This window comes from Oryzias latipes, chromosome 15 (genome assembly GCF_002234675.1).
Source record: "Oryzias latipes chromosome 15, ASM223467v1".
NCBI lineage: Eukaryota > Metazoa > Chordata > Actinopteri > Beloniformes > Adrianichthyidae > Oryzias > Oryzias latipes.
The window spans coordinates 25,214,595-25,232,945 of NC_019873.2; the positions used below are offsets into that span (position 1 = coordinate 25,214,595).

The following is an 18,351-nucleotide window of genomic DNA, read 5'->3' on the forward strand; positions in this document are numbered from 1 at the left end:
CCGTAAAAACAACTATCACTGCAGACAACACACATGTTATGACAGCAGAAAATTATCATTCCAGCCCATTATTTGACCAAACAGAGTGGTAAATGTTCAAATAATATTCTATGTGTGTTATTTTAATGTGGAAAAACAACAGTGACCATTAGGGAACTAAAATGTGAATGGATTTGCCATTAACCATTGTTCACTTTTTTGTTTGTACACATATTTAGTTTACACTTGATTATCTTACAAGAAACACAATGAATTTGGAAAATGTTACCTGCACTGTTCAGTACCCAGATATTTATCTCTGGTAGAATTTTGGGCTAAAGACGTCCTGAATCAATTTAAGGTCAGTGAATCGGATCGTTCAAAATGAACTAATATCGACTATCAGCAACCACTAATTATGATGAATGATGAATGATCCTACTTTGCGTCAATACCACAAATATTCAATTACTTCAACGAAATTGATTTCTGTGTTACCTTTTCATCAGCTGACTGAGTCAATGACTTGTAAAAATATCCATTTAAAGGTAGTAATGCTTATTTCACAGCCACTTCTCCTTCGTGACCCACACATCCAGGATCCCCTGCATTGCTGCAGATTTTCAGGCACTGCAATCCCTCCACCAAGCATCAGAGAGAGGGAGTACAGGACTGTCGCTTACTGAGGCTTTTTCATTACAAATACTGGGGGGGTGGAGGTACGGTGGGCTTAACGGAGACATGGGGTCCTTCTCACTGAACACTGCTTTTCATCGGCTCTTCATCTCCTTTCTCTTTGTCCAGACTCAACGTGCAAGACACACGCCACGCGTGAATCAATCAACCATTAGTGATTGCGCTGTCAAGCGGATATCCCACTCCCCACTGCTGAGTGTTAAACGCATGCATGCAAACATAAATCTCATCAGAGCATCACAAATCATTTGTTTTTCTTTAGGGTCTATGGGTGCAGAATAAATGTGACATCATGAAGGAGGTGCAAAACTTTTAATTCACTTTTAGCTCACAACTTGTACTTCTTTCTGTGTTCTAAAAATGATGGAGTGCACCACTGGAAGGTTATACAGTGAGACTGAGCCAAAACGTAAGAAGTGTCTGAACTTCTCTCAGCACAATGTGATGAATTTACTCTGGAGTTTGGACATGAAGTTTGTTTACAAAACATAAAATCAAATCCTGGCTGCTTATTCTTAATTTGCAGATCTTTGGTAAAAATAACTTCCGAAAAAATAGTTCTGCAAGCAATTGTATATGAAATGTGTGCTAAAACCAATTTGTAAATATAGTTTTCTGGTGAAAAGTTCCTTAAAAAATAAAATTATGCCTTCAGAGATCAGTTTGTAACTTACAATAATGATTTCTGACATGTATGGCTGAAGTCCAACACCCATCAGAAGCACAAGCTGTCCAGAGACTCACCCTGACCCCCATAAAGCGATCTCTGAGAACAATCCAAGACAGCAGGAAGACGAAGGCCTTGTTACAACAGAATAGCGCCGACACGTCTGTTGTGTTGATCTTCCTGAGCGCTTGCAGGTACAGGTAGTTGGTGAGGATCCACAGCAGGCCGAAGGGGGCTACCTTGGTGAAAAACACCTTGGGTGTCAGCCCATCGTCCCCGAAGAACCTACAGCACTCTCTGTTGATGAGGGGAAAAGGGGGATATAAAATTAACTAATATTTGTGAAAGAAAACATCTTTATAATAAATAAATTGCAATTCAGTGCAACAATTCCCTTGTTTGTTTGATAAAACGCTAAACTAAAAGTCACTGAGCTCAATAATCTGGTGAATAAAAACAAGCATTTTCTCAGCTGCTTTATCTAATTCTTCCCTGTAATACTTTAATATAGATTCAAATAAGACATGTATTGCTATGTTTACTTAAATGTGACTGAGGCTTGAAGATAATTCTGAGCTGTGAAAAATCAATAAAAAAGGGTTTTGCAACAAGAATCACAAGTTTTCTGGTGCAATGGCCTAAAAAACCAGCTCCCTGGATGATTGTGTAAATATCTGGTGTCTTATTTTTTCTTAAACAAACTGATTTTTTTCCTCCGTAATGCTGCAATATATATTTCCCCTCAAATAAAGAGTTATCTTATCCTTCTTCACATTCTTTCCTTCTCAGCTTCTGTGCAGGTCTTCTATTTTTTACAGAGTTTTAAGATTTTACCACAAGAAACAATTTTCTGGGAGTTAATTGAAAACAAAACTCCTAAAGTTCCATTTCCAGAGCTGTCTTCCTGGTCAAGTAGTCACTTATAAAGAGTTTCTGAACTGTGGCTCAAGTCTGGGCGTCATCCTGCAAAGGAAGTGAGATTTTAACAGCACCAAAGAAGCTGGAGCAGAAGGTCCTTGAATAAAAGCTGACAGCCTAAAAGTCACTGGCCTGTGTCAGAGAGGCGCAGTCTCTTTGCGTAAGAGAGGAAGCGCGCCGTAAAATTTTGTTCCACAGTACTTCATAGTGGTCGCAATCAAGCTGTTTCAGTCTTTTCTCCTCAGTATGATGCATGTTCCTCTGTTCAAGAATAAATGATTTTACTCTGAAAATTCATTTTTCGGTAGTTCAGACTTTTATTTTGGAGATTTAGCTGTGTTCTCAAAATCCAAACTTCTTTCCCCGGGAAACCTGGTCCTGCAAAAGCGATAAAGCCAGATGAACTGAAGAGCGGCAGGTGTTACATTGGTCAGAGTGTCCAGCTGTACACTGTAGAGCAGGTTTCAACGCCGGGCAGCTGAGTGTGCACTAAAAGCACATTTCTTACCCTCCTTCAATAACCACCTCATTCAATCAGTGACAAGCATGTTTAGGCTCACCAGCACTTCATTTTTTTCTGACTTTGGATGTGAAGGCTCTACATTCTGGCCAATAATAGGTTTTAATTTTCTGCAGCATCCATCAGATCTCCCATCTGACATTTACCAAATAGCTGCAAAAACAAAAAAAGCTCATGCTGTGTGAACACAAACTTACAGTCTATTGTGGTTAGACGGATGAAGATCTTAAGGTGTTTTCAGCGTCTTCTTGTGGTATTTTTCTGATGATGGATTTGAAGATCAAATGCTTTTACTGGTTCCCAGGACTCGGCTTGTGACTTGGGGAGACTGAACCTTTTCAGCTGCAGCTCCCAAACACTGGAATGCTCTGGAATGCTTAAAAACCTTTTTACTCAGGCTTTTAACTCCAGTGAGAAGATCTAGTGGGACAGCTTGTTAATTGTTGTTTTTATTGTTGATTGTATTGATATTGTTTCTTTATTGTATTATATTGCTTAGTGATTTTATTTATATTTGATTTTGTGTTCAGCACTTTGGTTGCCTCTGCTTTCATAACAAATAATACACTGATTGATCGATTGAAGATACTGCTAATGCCCAGATTAATTACTCCAAAAGCTTGTAATACAAATTTCATGAAAATAAATCCAAAGTAACAAAATACCTCCCCTGAAGCAGAAAAGGCGGTTTTCTGGGAGGCTGGATATTTCAAGTACGAACACAGAACCGCTGTTGTAAATGTCATCTCGGAAAATGGTCTAAAATTCACTAGAGGGTTGAGCGTGCTGAACGCACAGCAAACTCCAGCTTTGATAATCAGAGCACACAAGCAAGAGTGCGGGAAGCCACACATCCATGCGTGAGCCCTTGAAGAAGACGAGAGGATTTACATCACGATGCTGGAACGGAAACGCAGAGCTGATTCCCGCGGCTCAGCTGCACGCAGCGCCCACCAGCCTTTTCTCCTCTGCCTTTTGTAGGCAAATAGTGCAGCGGGTAGCAATGATAAGAGATAAGCTTGTCCTTTGGACTACATTCTGACAACTGGAATAAAATTGGCTTGTAATTGGATTACAGGCTTGACTGCATCCTCACACATAAACAGAGTTGTAACTGTTAAAGCACTTTGTATTTACTGCAACATCCATACAGCTTTAATCATCTTTATCACATTGTATTGATAAATCTATGTTTTCTTTTTAATTGTGACTCCTGTTTAGATTTATTGTATACCAGCAGGAAAAAAAGGACAGAAGAAAAAGAAAATCACAATTTGAGTTAAATCATTTAAAAAAAATTAAATTAACATAGTGGCTTAAGATCATTTATTGATGCCACATCTCGTTTTACAGAGAAACGTTTTCACCAATAAGTTAGTTATGATTTATTGTGCTAAAGCTTTATAGCAAGATTCTTTAATAGCCTAGTTATAAGATATTATCAAGCATTAGTGATGTATTTATAGAAGACTTATAAGACATTCTGTACCTTACCAATAAGTGTTTAATATGCAGCTTATAAAGACATTTATATACATTTTTTAAAGCCTTTATGAAACATTTATAAGACATTTATTAGAATTTGAACAGTTTCATACAAAGTTACTATTATTTGTGGTTATTATATTAATTAATCTCTTGTAAGCATGTCAGTGAAAAGTTTGGGAGAAGGATTAATGGTCTCAACCTTCACACTTTGTGAAGATGACTTTGATCTACTGACTATTAAACCTGTGCGCTCTCACTTGTTGTGTTGCAGTGTGAATCTTCCAACCTGAATCTCTGCTTGGGCGTCTGCCTCTCTGGACTCTTGCACATGTGGCCGATGTAATAGAGCGGGAAGAAGAGGCCGTTCCAGGTGGTGGCGAACCATGTGAGGGTGAACGGGGCGTCAAACTTTCTGAATGTCAGCTTGGCCAGCTGGGTGGAGCCTGCCCAGGACGAGCACACGCACACCACCATGGCAATCCCCCACAGGGCTTTCCGCACCTGTACAGCCGTTACTCTGATGCAGCAGTGGGGCCTCCGCCGGCTGGAGCCGCCCTCCGTTCCAGTGGCGGCGGCCGCCTGTGCGTCTGCGGCACCCACCACATTCTCTCTGCAGCGCTCCTCTCCTGCATGAACACACATTAAAGTGATATTAGTCAATTTAATCAAACCTTTCCACTATACCACAGTTGTAATACAGAGATACTGGATGTGGAACAAGTATTTCTGCAATTTTTTGGACTGATCTCATTGCATTTTATGGCTTATTCTCACATATAAATAGCTGCTTTCATCATTTGCATGAACTTGAAGGAATCAGTCAGACATCCGGGTTAAAAATATAGTGATCGAGTGTGACAGGCGGCAGCTGAACAGAGGACACAGGGACGGATCTGATATCCAATCTCCGTGCAATCATGTGTGTCTCCATAAACTCACAAAGGCACACGTACTGCTACACTCTAAACTTTTTAATTTCTTCTGCCAGAACTTGATGACCTCCGTACGTCTTCAATAATGCATGAAGTGAAGCAAATCATGGACCTGTTGTTTTTCTGTGCCGACTCGCACGCCCTCTGCCGTTTGTTTAGTCAAGGTCAAGTTGTCCCCTTCAGCCTCTGAAGATCACAGATACAACCCCTGCTGCCTCTTCCTAACAGCAGCATCATCACGGACTACCTGGGTTACCTGAAAAGCGACATCATCCTTTAAACGGTTATGTACTTTGCAACTAAAACCAGCCAATGCATTATTCATTCAGACAGGTTTAAGTGTCTGTATTGATTATGCTTTAATATTTATGATGCACAGCTGTTTAATAAGCATTATGCTTCTCCTGTGGCTTCTTTCCAAAAAGTTAAGGAGGGACCTCCCTGACATTTTTTTTCCCAGAGGTAATGATCTGCTGCAGGGAGGCCTTTGCTCATTTATCTCCTCTGCAAGCTGCTGGCTGGCTGGAATAAAAAAATTGCAGTTTTACATTTATGCTGAATTAGAGGGATGCATTTAAATGTTTACGTCACAGCATCAACAGGACAGCGAAGCCTGTGTTTTTATTCCTGTATGACATTTTCATCATACACCTTGAACTGATGACCCAGGTGGGCATCGTGCAACAGGAAACACCCAGTATCTTGCATATGAATGTGCTGCTCAGATCTGCAGACAATGGGACCATCCATCATACACAATAAAGGGGACCACTTTATCCTGCAGGAGCTGCGTCTGACCTTGCCAGGTGGCCTCATCATTTCACAGATTAACAGGATTTTTTTTGGGATGCTAATCCCCCTCCTTTGACGACTGAGTGGACTAGAAATATTACACTGCGGGTTTGTAAAAGAAATAAATAAGTCTAAGTGGTGGCGTTAAGATGCTGCTTTGTTTGAGCATCCTGACTTATGAACCCCGCAGCTGATTCAGAAGAACATCACGGTTCAGACAACCCTAAAATCTGGCACCAGTGAGAGATGATTCTAATTTGTTGCTGTCCTGAATCAGCAAGAATTAAAAAAATAAAAATAAAGACAGAGATAAAATTTTCTACAGACATGGGAACAAGGGTAAGAGATGCAGTTCTCTATTCTGAACAGACTGTCTCGCTCTGAAGGTCACCTCTCGCACATGCTAAGCTGCATTTTTTTTTTTTGTCTTTCCCGGGCTTCCGTCCGACATCCTGCGGCACCAACCTCTTCCATGTACTGCACCCCATCATAATCTTCAGAATGCAGCCATGGGCCAAGCTAATCAGCCCCTAGGGAGGCTCTGAGGTCCAGCTAAGCAGTTCCAGCTCTGACACAATTAGACAGATTCCCTGAAAATAAATGTGACACGGAACACACTTAGCTCTCTGATGAAGCTGTTCACATCAAAATAAACAAAAACACTTGTATTTCTGAATTTACACCTTCATGTGGGCAATAAAGAAAAGAAGGAAACATTTCCTTACTCCTTATTTGTTGCCTTTTGTTTTTCTTGAATTGGGGGATCGATTACTGAATATTCTCACGCTTTCATCTGGTTTGCATTCATACTTAAGCAGGAAAAACTCCCTGGAAACATTACATAGTTGCCCTTGTTGGCCCGGTTATGACCAGAACTAGAAAAAGAACAACAACAAAATATAAGACTGACAGTTATGTAGCTTCACCTGACGACCCCAGATTCAGTCCAAAACCTGTACTGAAAAACAGGATCAGTGCAAAGATGCATATTCAAAGATTTGGGGTGGGATTCACACCCCATCTTTTAAGATCATGCCCCCACACTCTGTTTCTGAATATGAAGCAAACCCAGAAGTACCAAATGTTCCACTTACACCAATGACGAGTGGGGGCTGATTTAAAAAATGAGCATTTTCTCATCAACTCCCCTGTTAAAAACTGAATATTTAACTCTGAATTCAAACATTGGGATGTGGGTTTTGTAATGATAGATGGGTGAACCCATGACTAAACCCAACTCAAATCTCTTACTTCACTTTGTCCAACACAGTTTTCCATTTTTAGCCATTTCTTAAGCTGAGTACAGATTAAATTGTAGTCCATCCAGTCTATAGACTTCCTCTTTGTTGTTCAGAATTCAACAGGAGAAATCAGAGATTATCTGTCCAGAATTTATATACGGTATACTACGGTAAAATGAGTGAACTATGAGACCTTTTGTTGACAAATGATACACTAAATCTGTCATAAGTTGATGTTAAAAAACACGATTTTCATCAGTGATTCTTTAATGGGCATCAACTGTACAGAATCAATAGTTGTTTCAGATTCTGGACTCAAATATTACTGAAGATTAACAACCTTGTAACAGAAGAAGTTGTTGTTCTACTGATGTTTGTCACATTGTTTGTCTTTGGTTGTTATCTTTAATTTTTTTCATTATTTAGTGATACATCATTATTTTCTAACCCCTTGTTAAGATCCACAAATGAGTAATGAGTACAATCTGTAATTTAATACAGCAAAAAGGTGAAAATATCATCTAGAGCTGCTGTGATTAAACATACAATCATTTCCACACGTCTAATTGTTACCACTGCGGCCGAGAATGATGACTTGCAGGTAACACACTTCATTGACGCTTGACATTGATTAATTTTTCCATAACTGGACGCATCAGCAAGATGGAAAGGCTCTGCTGCTTGTGCAATTTGAGGTAATTATCTTTGCAAATGAAAACACTTGGAATGAGGTCTCTTAAACTGCTAAATGGTTAACTGTGCACTCCTCACCAGTTCATAATGGAATGTAAACGTCAAGGTGACTCCATGACCTCAAGCATGAACAGCCTCATAAATAACGCTAGCTGCTGGCGGTAGATTCAGTCACTCTATTAACAGTTGGGCTTATTTTAAACATACGTCTATTTTCTATAAACCCAGTTTATGTCTAAATGCCCTTTCACAAATCCTTACAGGAATCTGTGAAATCCCTGGAGACAGGATGAGAGTGTTGGGAAGGACCCACGCTGATCTGCTCCGACAGCTGTGAATGACTTCTCCTTGTTACTTCCTCAACGTATCCATTCCCAACCACTCACTTAAATTAAAGCCCTCAAACACAGGAAGGAGCTCTGAACATAGGAGCTTGTCATCTGTAGGTTTTGTTATGACACGTGGTGAATGAAATTAATATTTTATACCAACTGAAGTTTGTTTTTCCACCAAAATTAGCGATGAAAAAAGTATTTCTCTGATGCAGCCCATGTACAGCTGCAGCATCCCTGTGTGTTCATTTTTCTTCAAAATGCCTCTCTACCTCATAAGATGTTTACTCAACAAGCACTGTGGAGCACTCCAGAGGATTTTACAATTTATCTTACCACCATCCTGCTAGTTTTTGCTCCCCCCCCCCAGCCCATGCTTCCCTGATTCCCTACCAGCCTCACTGCTCTCCTCCCTCCCCTGCAGTCTCTGCAGTGCAGATCTCTCCTGCTGATAGCTGCAAATCCAAAACGTGCCAGCAGAGCCCTGCCTGGCTGCCTGCTCTCCCGCATCACACAACCTGGCCATGACAGGCTGAGAACATTCCTCTGCTGCGCCCCAGAGGGGGCCGTCGCTCACGCCGCCAGCCACGCCATCCACCTGTCTCTCTCTTTTGCCCTGCTTACCTCAAAGCAAGAACAAGGATGCTGGCAGGCAGCGTTGAGGGTAGCATCAGGCTTGAGTTGCTTTGTCAGGGTGGCCGTGCGTCAGCACTTTACTGTGGGGGCTCAGCTAAGTGGGAAACAAACGGGGCAAGAGAAAGTTTTTTTCTGGCTGTTGGGAGCAGTGTGGGAGCAGGAATGCACGACAGCGATAGACCTCAGTGATTCAGGAGGGTAAACAGATCAATCCCCATACACACAGCAGACAAACACCTCCTCTCACTTTACTGCCGGCTCCATTTCATGATGGACGAGTATGAGTCAACTTGTGTAGCTGACTCACAATCAAATGTGTTTGTGTGAAGTTCTTGTACTGTGAAGTTTGTATTGATTCAACCCCACAAAAGTCTGGCTGTAACTAGGCACAAAGTTTACCTTCATCTAGTGGCGGGCAAGCGAAGCTTCACGAAGCACTGAGGCTTTCCTAACAATTGTGTCGAAAAAGATTCAAACCTTCAAGTCTTCAATGACGTCTGGTGGACAACTAAAAACAAAAAAACCAACTCAATCCCACGAAAGCAATAAAGTTCAGAAAAGTCTGTGTTGTCATCCAAGTGCTTTTGTTCATTCATACCAAATAAGGATTTCATCAGCATTACAATGAAAATTTGAAAAAAAGTTGTTCAAACAATGGATTCACATTGGAAGCCCATGGAGACGACTGTTGTTGTGAATTTGGGCTACACAAATAAAATTGAATTGAACATTCAATATTTTATTTGGAAAATCCCAGTTTTAGATACGTTTTTGTTTTTCTCTTATTCCACGTATCCGTCGCACCTTAAAAGTCAGGAGGCTAAAGTTTTAGCGTCCAATTTCTTAGGTTCCACTTAAACCTTTGTGGGTTAAGGGAAAATCTGTCTCACATTTTAATGGTTTCTGCACGAAATATGCTGCACAAGCAAACCATCTGCAGAAGAGAATAAAGATAAACTTAATGTCTAAAAGATAAGGGAAACTGGAGGCTAAATAAATAACAGACACCCACTTCTGCCTTGTACAGGCCGGTTCATGAAAATTGTTTATATTTATCCCGGTCTGTGGCCTGAAGAAGGCTGGGGACCACTGCTCTAAAACACATTTCAGATAAACCCAAAGAATAAAAAACTAATTCCATTACATGGTAAATATTTTTTGAGGGTTGACTTAAAATGTTGAGCTTTATTTAACCCTTGTGCTATCTTAGATGACCCCACCCTTACATTGAGGTGTTATTCCTACCATGACAAAGGTGGGTAAAGGTGGAAAGATTTAATGTAATCCATGGACACCAGAGAGGTTCACAAATCATTAAAGAAAAAAGGTTCAGCGCACTGTCTAGTGGGTCTAGATGACCCAAATCCCAATGTTAAAGTGCCTAGGATAGCACAAGGGTTAAAACTATACTAAAACTCTCTTTCAGGATTAAATATCTTTCCTACTGTGCAAATGATTATGGTCTTTGAATTGAGGAACATTGCTTTTTAGTGTGTGAAGTGTTTTTAAGGAAACCCTTCAAAGATAATGGTTTGTAAGTTGGCGAGTTGTGGTTGATTTGGAATGATTATTCACAGAAGCAGACAAGTTTTTGTCTATATAGGTCTTTCGATCTGACACCACTTCGAATACCCCCACCTCAGGAAGAGTGACAGAGGCTCCGAAGCCTCTGTATCATTTGCCTATCATCACTACCTTCATCTTTTATTGAAACTTTTGGGTAAAAATATTCAAGATCAGCAACAGGCCAGCAAATGCAAAATCATCGTTCATCCTTAAACCTGTCTATGGCTGTCACACAGCATCAATCAATCAGTAAATCAGGAGCCAAAATAACTCCCTTCAATCTCCTATCACTTATTTGGTTTGTCATATCTGACACACAGGTCAAAGGCAGTTTTTGAAAGATGGCGGTCTGTGTTTGAAAGCTGAGAGACACTTGGGGGAAATGTTCTGAAGTATGAACCAGAGCAGTAGTTTCATCACCGCAGACAGACGGACAGCAGTCCCAGTCTTTGTCATCTGCGGGCCTGACAGACAGTGGGAGTCTGCGGCTCTCATTTCTGTCAGCTCGGCGAGGCAAACCTGTCAGGAAGAGGCTGTCCAACACACCAGGGCGAGCTCCTCTGGCAAGCCTGTCCGACTCGATAACACCAGAGTCGAAAACACATCCAGCCGCATCAACCAGCTGATAGGCTGGACCGCATGGGCTGAGGGAGCAACAGCCCCAGAGGGCAGACAAGGGTGGGACAAATGTTACTGATCCCACTCGCCTTCAGCTTTGATTGCTTTCTCCTTCAACCTCGAAGGACGCAGAGGCGAGCTCCCTGCAGACGGGCGGAACACTTGCCGCTTGTCTCTGGCGTGACCTGCACAAATGTTGCAACAGCTGCTCATCACACAGGTCGGTGCCGCAGCCCTCTGATGGCTCACCGGGTGGCGACATGACAAAACATTGTCATTTAGATGTGGTGGTGTCTGCCATGATTGTATTAGAGCATCAGAAAAAATCTTCTTGGCATCAACGTGTAAAACTGGTGCCAAAAATGACTAGTTAGAGGGAAATCTTCCTGATCTCACACAGCTTCAGGACAGAGAAGGAGAGTGATGGATGACTAGTTTTTCTGAAGACTGGCAGGAGTCCCAGCACTTTATTGGATAAATTATTAAATATTTTGCAAAAGCAATAAATTACAAACTACTTCAGGTGTGTGCTCAGCGGCTGCCCAAACAGACTTTTTTTACAATTCAAAGCCAGAAATGCTTTCTAACAGAAAAAGGTATAGTTTGGATTCTTCCTCTTTCATTCCCCTCATTATGGAATCTGATGTGACATGTGTGTACAGTATTCCTGCTAAAACATCTAATTATGACTGAGTAATTACACTGTCAAGATGGTAGCATCATCTTCTATCATCTCTTTATTTTCTGACAAATGCATTTCTTTATAGCTAAAATAGGTTTGATGTATCTGTATTTTTTTAACAGTTTGATTATTTTTAATGCTTGAACTAAATTATTAAATCACATCAAATTAAAGTTATGCCTAAAAAACTCATTTGCAAACATACATTTTTTTATACTAAAGAAAAATGATTTATGTGGTCAAAAGAAAATAAAGCGAAGACATTTATATCCAGAGAAAAGGTAGCAGTTTCACTTTTGGTTACAGTTTCAACTAAATACGAAAAGAAAAAAAAACTTGGCTATTATTTATTTATTGGTTTATTGATTGACTTGTTTATTTCAAGCGGTTTAAAAAACAAGAGAAAAAAGACAATTAAAATATAGAGATTTTTCCGATCTATTTGAGATAATTCATTAATTTCTTTGAAAAATAAAGAAATGTGATGTTAACTTCTTGATATTATGCTTAGTCAAAATCATAACACATTTGCATCTATCCATAATGTAGATCACATGTACTGTATGTACATTGAATCTATACGACTGTTACATAGTTTGATTAATTGCCTGAAAGGGAATTAAAGGAATATATTCCTACCACTATTATGATGTTTTATTTTTATTTTTTTATACTTGTCATATTATTATTTTATCATCTACACTAGGTGTATTGGGGGGAAAAGAAAGAAAGAAAAAGAAGAGAAAAAAATGATTCCATGAAGAATAACAATATTTTATTAGCTAATGTTGACATTGATTCAAATGGTGTTGAATTGTTTTCTAATTATTTATCAGCTAACATTTAGTTCAGCGTCTTACTTTTGTGTTCCGCTTAAAGTGCAGTGCGCCACATCAAGCCTCGTTCAGCAGATCTGCACCAAAACAGGAACATCTCACGAGAGACATTTCACGGAAGATGATCACTCATTAGTCTGGCGGTTGTTGTCACACAGCTCAGTGACACGTACACAACTCAGTTCTAACCGATTCAGGCAGATTGTTTGCCATTTCTTTGGTCGTTTAATCCAGTAGCCATTTACTACCTGATGAAGTAATTTTAACAGTGTTGAAAATGCATAGCACTTTATTTTCTTCACCCTATAGCACTATCGTCGTGTGATTTTCGCCTGAGCAAAACTACTATACATGAATTTCAATCTATCGCTTGTCAAGGAGGCTGTTCCTTCACCAGAAAAGTCTCACAAATCTAAGGATGGACCAAAGAGCAAATTTCCAGAATCATTTTATTGTTTTTTTTTACGATTTATTTGTTCTCAAATTCCTAATTTTTCAGTATTTTTGAGAATGTTTTTAGGAACTTTCTATGTTTTTCTTTTTTACCCTGTTACACATACCACAGTTGAAAATAAAAGAAAACCAATATTTCATCTAATTCATTTGTTGTCATGTTTTGAACTACTTTTTTATGACAAGTACTTTTTGTTCGGTATAAATATTGTGTAAAAATTACCCGGCAAAAGTGATGGTGTAACTTTTTAATAGCAAAATAGTTCTAGGGTTAAACCCACAAAGAACCTTATCGGTCAAAGCACATTTAGGCTTTTTTAGTTTTTTTTAAACTTTTTGATGTGGAAACCGGACTGTGCGTAGTTTTGGAAAAGAATATATTGCATACTTTATGGAAGAAAAACACTTGGAGTTTGCTTTGTTTAGCAACTTGTACATAAGACACTTCCAATGCTTATTGTTCAAATAAAACATATTTCATGCAGTTTTGTTGATGTGACAGATTTATTAGTATTCAAAGAAAGTATTTTCATGTAATACCCTTTTAAAAAATGTTGATACATTGTCTCTGGTACAGAGTAGGAATATGTCGGTATATATCGTATCGTGATGCGTATCGCCAGACTCTTGTAAAAAAAAACATAGCCCTATTATTAATACACTATTGCAGAAATCATGATTGCACATCACACATAATGTAAAAAAAAAAGATTGCTAACTGATTACGATCAAAATATATTATTACAGTATTGATATACTTATTCCAAATGTTTAAAAAATGTTAGGAATTAAACATGACTTTCATTGCAAGAGGCTTCAATCCTCTGACAACTATCAAAGTTAACTCAGACTACAATTAACAATCACTGAGCATAGCTATATTTCAATAGAGCCTTAAAGGAAAAAGGCTCTATTGCCACTGATGTTCTAAAATATTCTGCTTAGAAACACATTTCCGACAGACATCTATCAGAGAGTGGGTTTATTTTTTTTATGCAAATAAGCACACGAAAAAAAAACACTTTCTTGTGTTTAATGCAGGGAATAATGACTATATTGCGTTTCATATCTGCAAACCATGAAAGGTTTTATTCAATTATTGTACTTTTGTTCCACCGTTTTGCTGCACATATGAGTTCTATTTATAGATGCCACCTGGTAGAAAAAGCATAGTCTGAGTTATAAAACTTTACTTACACTTGAGTACATTTCTAGAGTATTCCTACATTGACATTTAAAATAAAAACTGCACATGAAAATATATAAGAAGAAAAGATATTGGCATCTACTGCCAGGCACTAATACATCAGTTTGTGTGTTCGATATCTGCTGGGTTAATTTGTTAGCATCTGACAGACAGGACAGTCCAAATCCATCAGACCCCTGAGGTTAGTGGACTCATGATCACAGCTGATCCAAAACGTCCAAACAGCCTCCTCTGGGACTCCGATACCTGCTCTGTTTCGGGGCATGTATTATTAAAGTTCAGGGATCATTCTGTGGGCTTCTTTCCTCTCGAGCGACAGTCACTGTCACTCTCCAAGTACACTCAATTGTTTCAGAGGGAATCAATACTGACTGGCCATCGGCTGTTGCTTCACCGCTCTGTGAATTTGTCACAAGAGGAAGCTGAGATTATTTCACATGACGCCGATAAATCAAACGGGAGAAAACAGTGAAACGGGTATTTCTTAGCTGTGTTATTAACCTCGGGATAACACTTCCCACTCAGACAGATGTCAATATAGATTGATGGCTGTTCCAGCATCTTCTCTTAAAGTTCCACATCCTGAAGGAGACAACATTTCCATACTTTTTGTATATGCGGGGAAAAAAGAACCCTCTCATTCCACTGGGAGCAGGTTGAGGAGAACAGGCATTTGGAAGCCGGTGTTACATAAGCAGCAGAGAATCTGAGAGTCTGTGAGCTGATCTGCTGCGGCCCCCTGTGAATCCTGACTCCTTCAAAGCAACTGCTGACACAAGACGCTCACATCAAAAACTTTGCAGCTCAACAGTGTACAACAGTCTGTTACCCCAGGCAAACACACTTCCAGTGCATCCTTTATTCACTTTTCACACATTTTGTTGCATTTGTTTACCACCTAATAATCATTTTTGCAATCCAGATGTGGTTGGGAGTTAATCAAGAGATGACTGGGGTAAACTTAATCTCTCTGCAGTGTGCCTGCATGGTAACTGCAGGATGGTCAGCAGGTTGAGTCAAGGATTATTGATAAACTAATTCAGATATTTTTCTGCAATATTAGCCTACAATGTTGTAAGCCAAACAGAAGCAGAGCTCTGCCCTGATGCGTCAGCAAACAACCAATATTACTGTGCAACTTAGTTACTGCAGCAGACGTTCTTTATACCTACTTTTGCATGAAACAGATCAAACTGGTTTACTTGTTGTACAATTTCTGTAAAGTCAACGGTTTATACTTTTAAAAACCTGATTCTGACTTGTTTGGAAAAAAATGCTAAATGTCAGCATTTCTTTTGTTCTCCTGCTAAATAGTCCAGTAATCCTTGAAAGGGTAGATTATGAAATCCAAATGACTGAGTGCATCAGAGGGGAGCTGTGCCAGCCATTGTGTTCTCAGAAAACAAAAGCATCTGTTTCCAGCACAAAGATTCAGAGGAGGGTCCCCCCCCCCCCTCACCCCCTCACTGAGGACATCAGGGGAATTCAGAGGAGGGCAGGTGGACCCTGAAGTGAACACCAGAGTCCAAAGAAGGTTTGCGGGGTTTCCCCCAGCTGCTGTGGCGCGATGAACTGGCCAGTTTTGGATCCTTCACGCAACAGAGATGCGCGTGGGGGGGGGGGGGGGGCATCATGGGGGAATCCCTGCTGCAACGATCACTTAAAGAGGCTCCCTGAAGACCGGGAAGGTATGGCACGACACTCAGTCACGCATAACCCCCCCCCCCCCCCCCCCCCCCACACACACACACACCACCCAAAGAACCGATGGAATGCAGGGGGGTGTTTGAAACACATCCGCATTAATCCATTAAAATGCAGCCCACTGCCAAAACGCGCACATACTGCATCACAAGTTGCGCGTTTTGCTGACTCCTTGCCTCATTCCGCCCGCATTTCCATCTAAACTTTGTCCATATCTTGTACGAAAGTGGTCTTGAGTGTAAGAGGAAGAATGTTCTGCTCGTTTCTTGTCTCTGGGTTATAATCATTTATTTTATTTTTTAATGAACGACATCTTTTCTTTTCTTTTTTGCCTTACACAAACGCCAACCCCGTGCGCAAAAGCATGCAAGACTCTCCCCTACCTTCCACTTTGGTGAGGGTGAGCACCGGACTGTTGCAGGCGGACAGCGGGGCAACCCTTGCAGAGTGTTTCTTCATGATGCTGAGCTCGGATGGGCTGAGCTCCAACCCGCTTCGGCTACATCCCTAAAGCTGGTTCGGCGCAGACACCGGACCTCACAGCCGGTCCCCTACTCTCTGTCCCCTTGAATCCATCTGACTCCCTGTTGATGATTTTTCTTTACCCAGCCTCCGCTGTGTCCCCCCCACCCCTTACCTCCTCCTTTCACTTGTGTTCCCGCCCCAAATCTGCTGTATCCTGTGCGCTCTGCCTGCGCGCTTTTCCTTTGGTGCCCTCTGCAGCAGTGCGCCGACGTCACACGTTCAGGCAGTGCCCCCCCCACCCCCGTGACCCAAACCGCCCTGAAGCCAGTCTGTCCTCCCAGACTCACCCCGATCCTCCCGGGAAAACTCAACATGGAAGGAGGAGGAGATGATGACCCGGAGGCGTGCGGACAAACAGGTTATAAATGGAGCGCTTCTGACAGAAATGGGACAAACACTTTAGGGCGCGCGGTCCAGCCCAAAAACACTAAATGGAGCAGTTTTGGGTGTTAAATAAGATAAAACCAAGTAACCTTTTGCATTAGCTCTGATCAGCACCCCTTGTCTTTTAATGGCTACGCTACACCATGGTTACCAATCAGCACAGCTGTTCCTGATTCCCCTGATTAGTCATTTGGATACCATTTCTTCACAAGTCTGCCATTGTACTGCCAATTATTAAGGCTAAAACAGGTGTGTTTGCAAGACAGTGTGCCCCAGACGAGCAGGATTAAGAAACATCGAAGTTCTGCATCACTGAGCAACGGCTAAAATCTCATATCTTTTCACTCTAAGGAGCTGTCCTCGTTATTTAGAAGAGGAAATACAAGAACCAGCAATGGAGGCAAAGGATCAACAGGCATAAAGCTGGAAGAGAGTCCTTTTGAACAGAAAACTGGACTGTTTTGGCAACATCAGCTCACATCAAAATGAGTAATACTGGAACACATGAAGGAGACTGGATTGTGGTCTGGAGCTTCATCTGACACACGCTGTCCTGAATCTGTGTAAGTTTCAGGAGATTCTCAGTCATTCTGGTCATAGTTTTCTTCTCAAAGGCAACCAGACTTCTTTAATTTAATGAAAATGTTTCACTTCTCATCCAAGAAGCTTCATCTGTTCCAACGAAGCTTCTTGGATGAGAAGTGAAAAGTGTCATTGGAAATGAAGAAGTCCAGTTGCCTTTTGAGAAGAAAAGGCACCATCTGTGTAAGTTTAATGAACTTCAAGACCATCAGAGTATTCTGGAGTAAAATGGGCATACGTGGTCTCCGATCATGAGTCAAAAAAAGAGCTAAAAAAATATCAGACTTTGCTTAAATGTTTCTACAAGCCCTGAAATTAATCTATTTGAACGTCTGTGAATACAGCAGAAACTTCTGGAGAAGGCTTTCAAACCTGACACAATTGGAGGAATTCACCCACAAGGAGAGGAATAAAATGTGTCGACAAGTGCGTAAGTCACTGAAATGATGTGATTGCAATGTCTGAAGGTTGTGCTACAAATCATTATCAAGTTGTTTTTTTGTTTTTTTTTTTTTTTACCATTTGGGCCTTTAAGTGTGAATTATGCTAAAAGTAAGAAAAGCTGGAGTGGCCAGAATTGAAGAACACATAGGAAAACCTTCATATGAGGCAGCGCTCAAGCCGTCCCCTTTACAACTCTAAATATAAGCCAAATTCTTTTTTTTTTTTTTTTTTGCACTAGATGAAGGCTATATGAAGACAGCAATTCATTTCATTTTTAGGATTTTTCCCCTGATGCCTTTAAAAGGCAGCTCAACGACGAAGGCCAAGTTAAAGTTTGGAAAAAAATATGATTTTTAGGAGAACTTCATGTAATTTAAATTGTTAATATGAAAAAAATATAATATATCAGATACTCGAGTAAAGTCTTTTTCAAATAAACAAAGCTTTTTCTTTCTA

General features: G+C 40.5%; 1 protein-coding gene across 2 annotated transcripts in view; it reads right to left on the minus strand.

The window, feature by feature from the left end:
- Nucleotides 1-18,351, minus strand: part of slc35f3 (solute carrier family 35 member F3) — a 43,797-nt gene that overhangs the window by 4,247 nt on the left and 21,199 nt on the right. Inside the window, exons 1-3 of one of the 2 annotated variants that reach the window (XM_011484572.3) lie at nucleotides 16,344-16,536; nucleotides 4,555-4,894; nucleotides 1,420-1,639 (exon numbers count right to left, since the gene is read on the minus strand). In XM_011484572.3, coding sequence (XP_011482874.1) covers nucleotides 1,420-1,639; nucleotides 4,555-4,894; nucleotides 16,344-16,419 — 636 coding nt within the window. In that variant the 5' untranslated portion in view covers nucleotides 16,420-16,536. Of the gene's footprint in view, nucleotides 1-1,419; nucleotides 1,640-4,554; nucleotides 4,895-16,343; nucleotides 16,537-18,351 lie in introns of those variants that run through there. The other variant, XM_020709676.2, reaches the window with a different exon arrangement.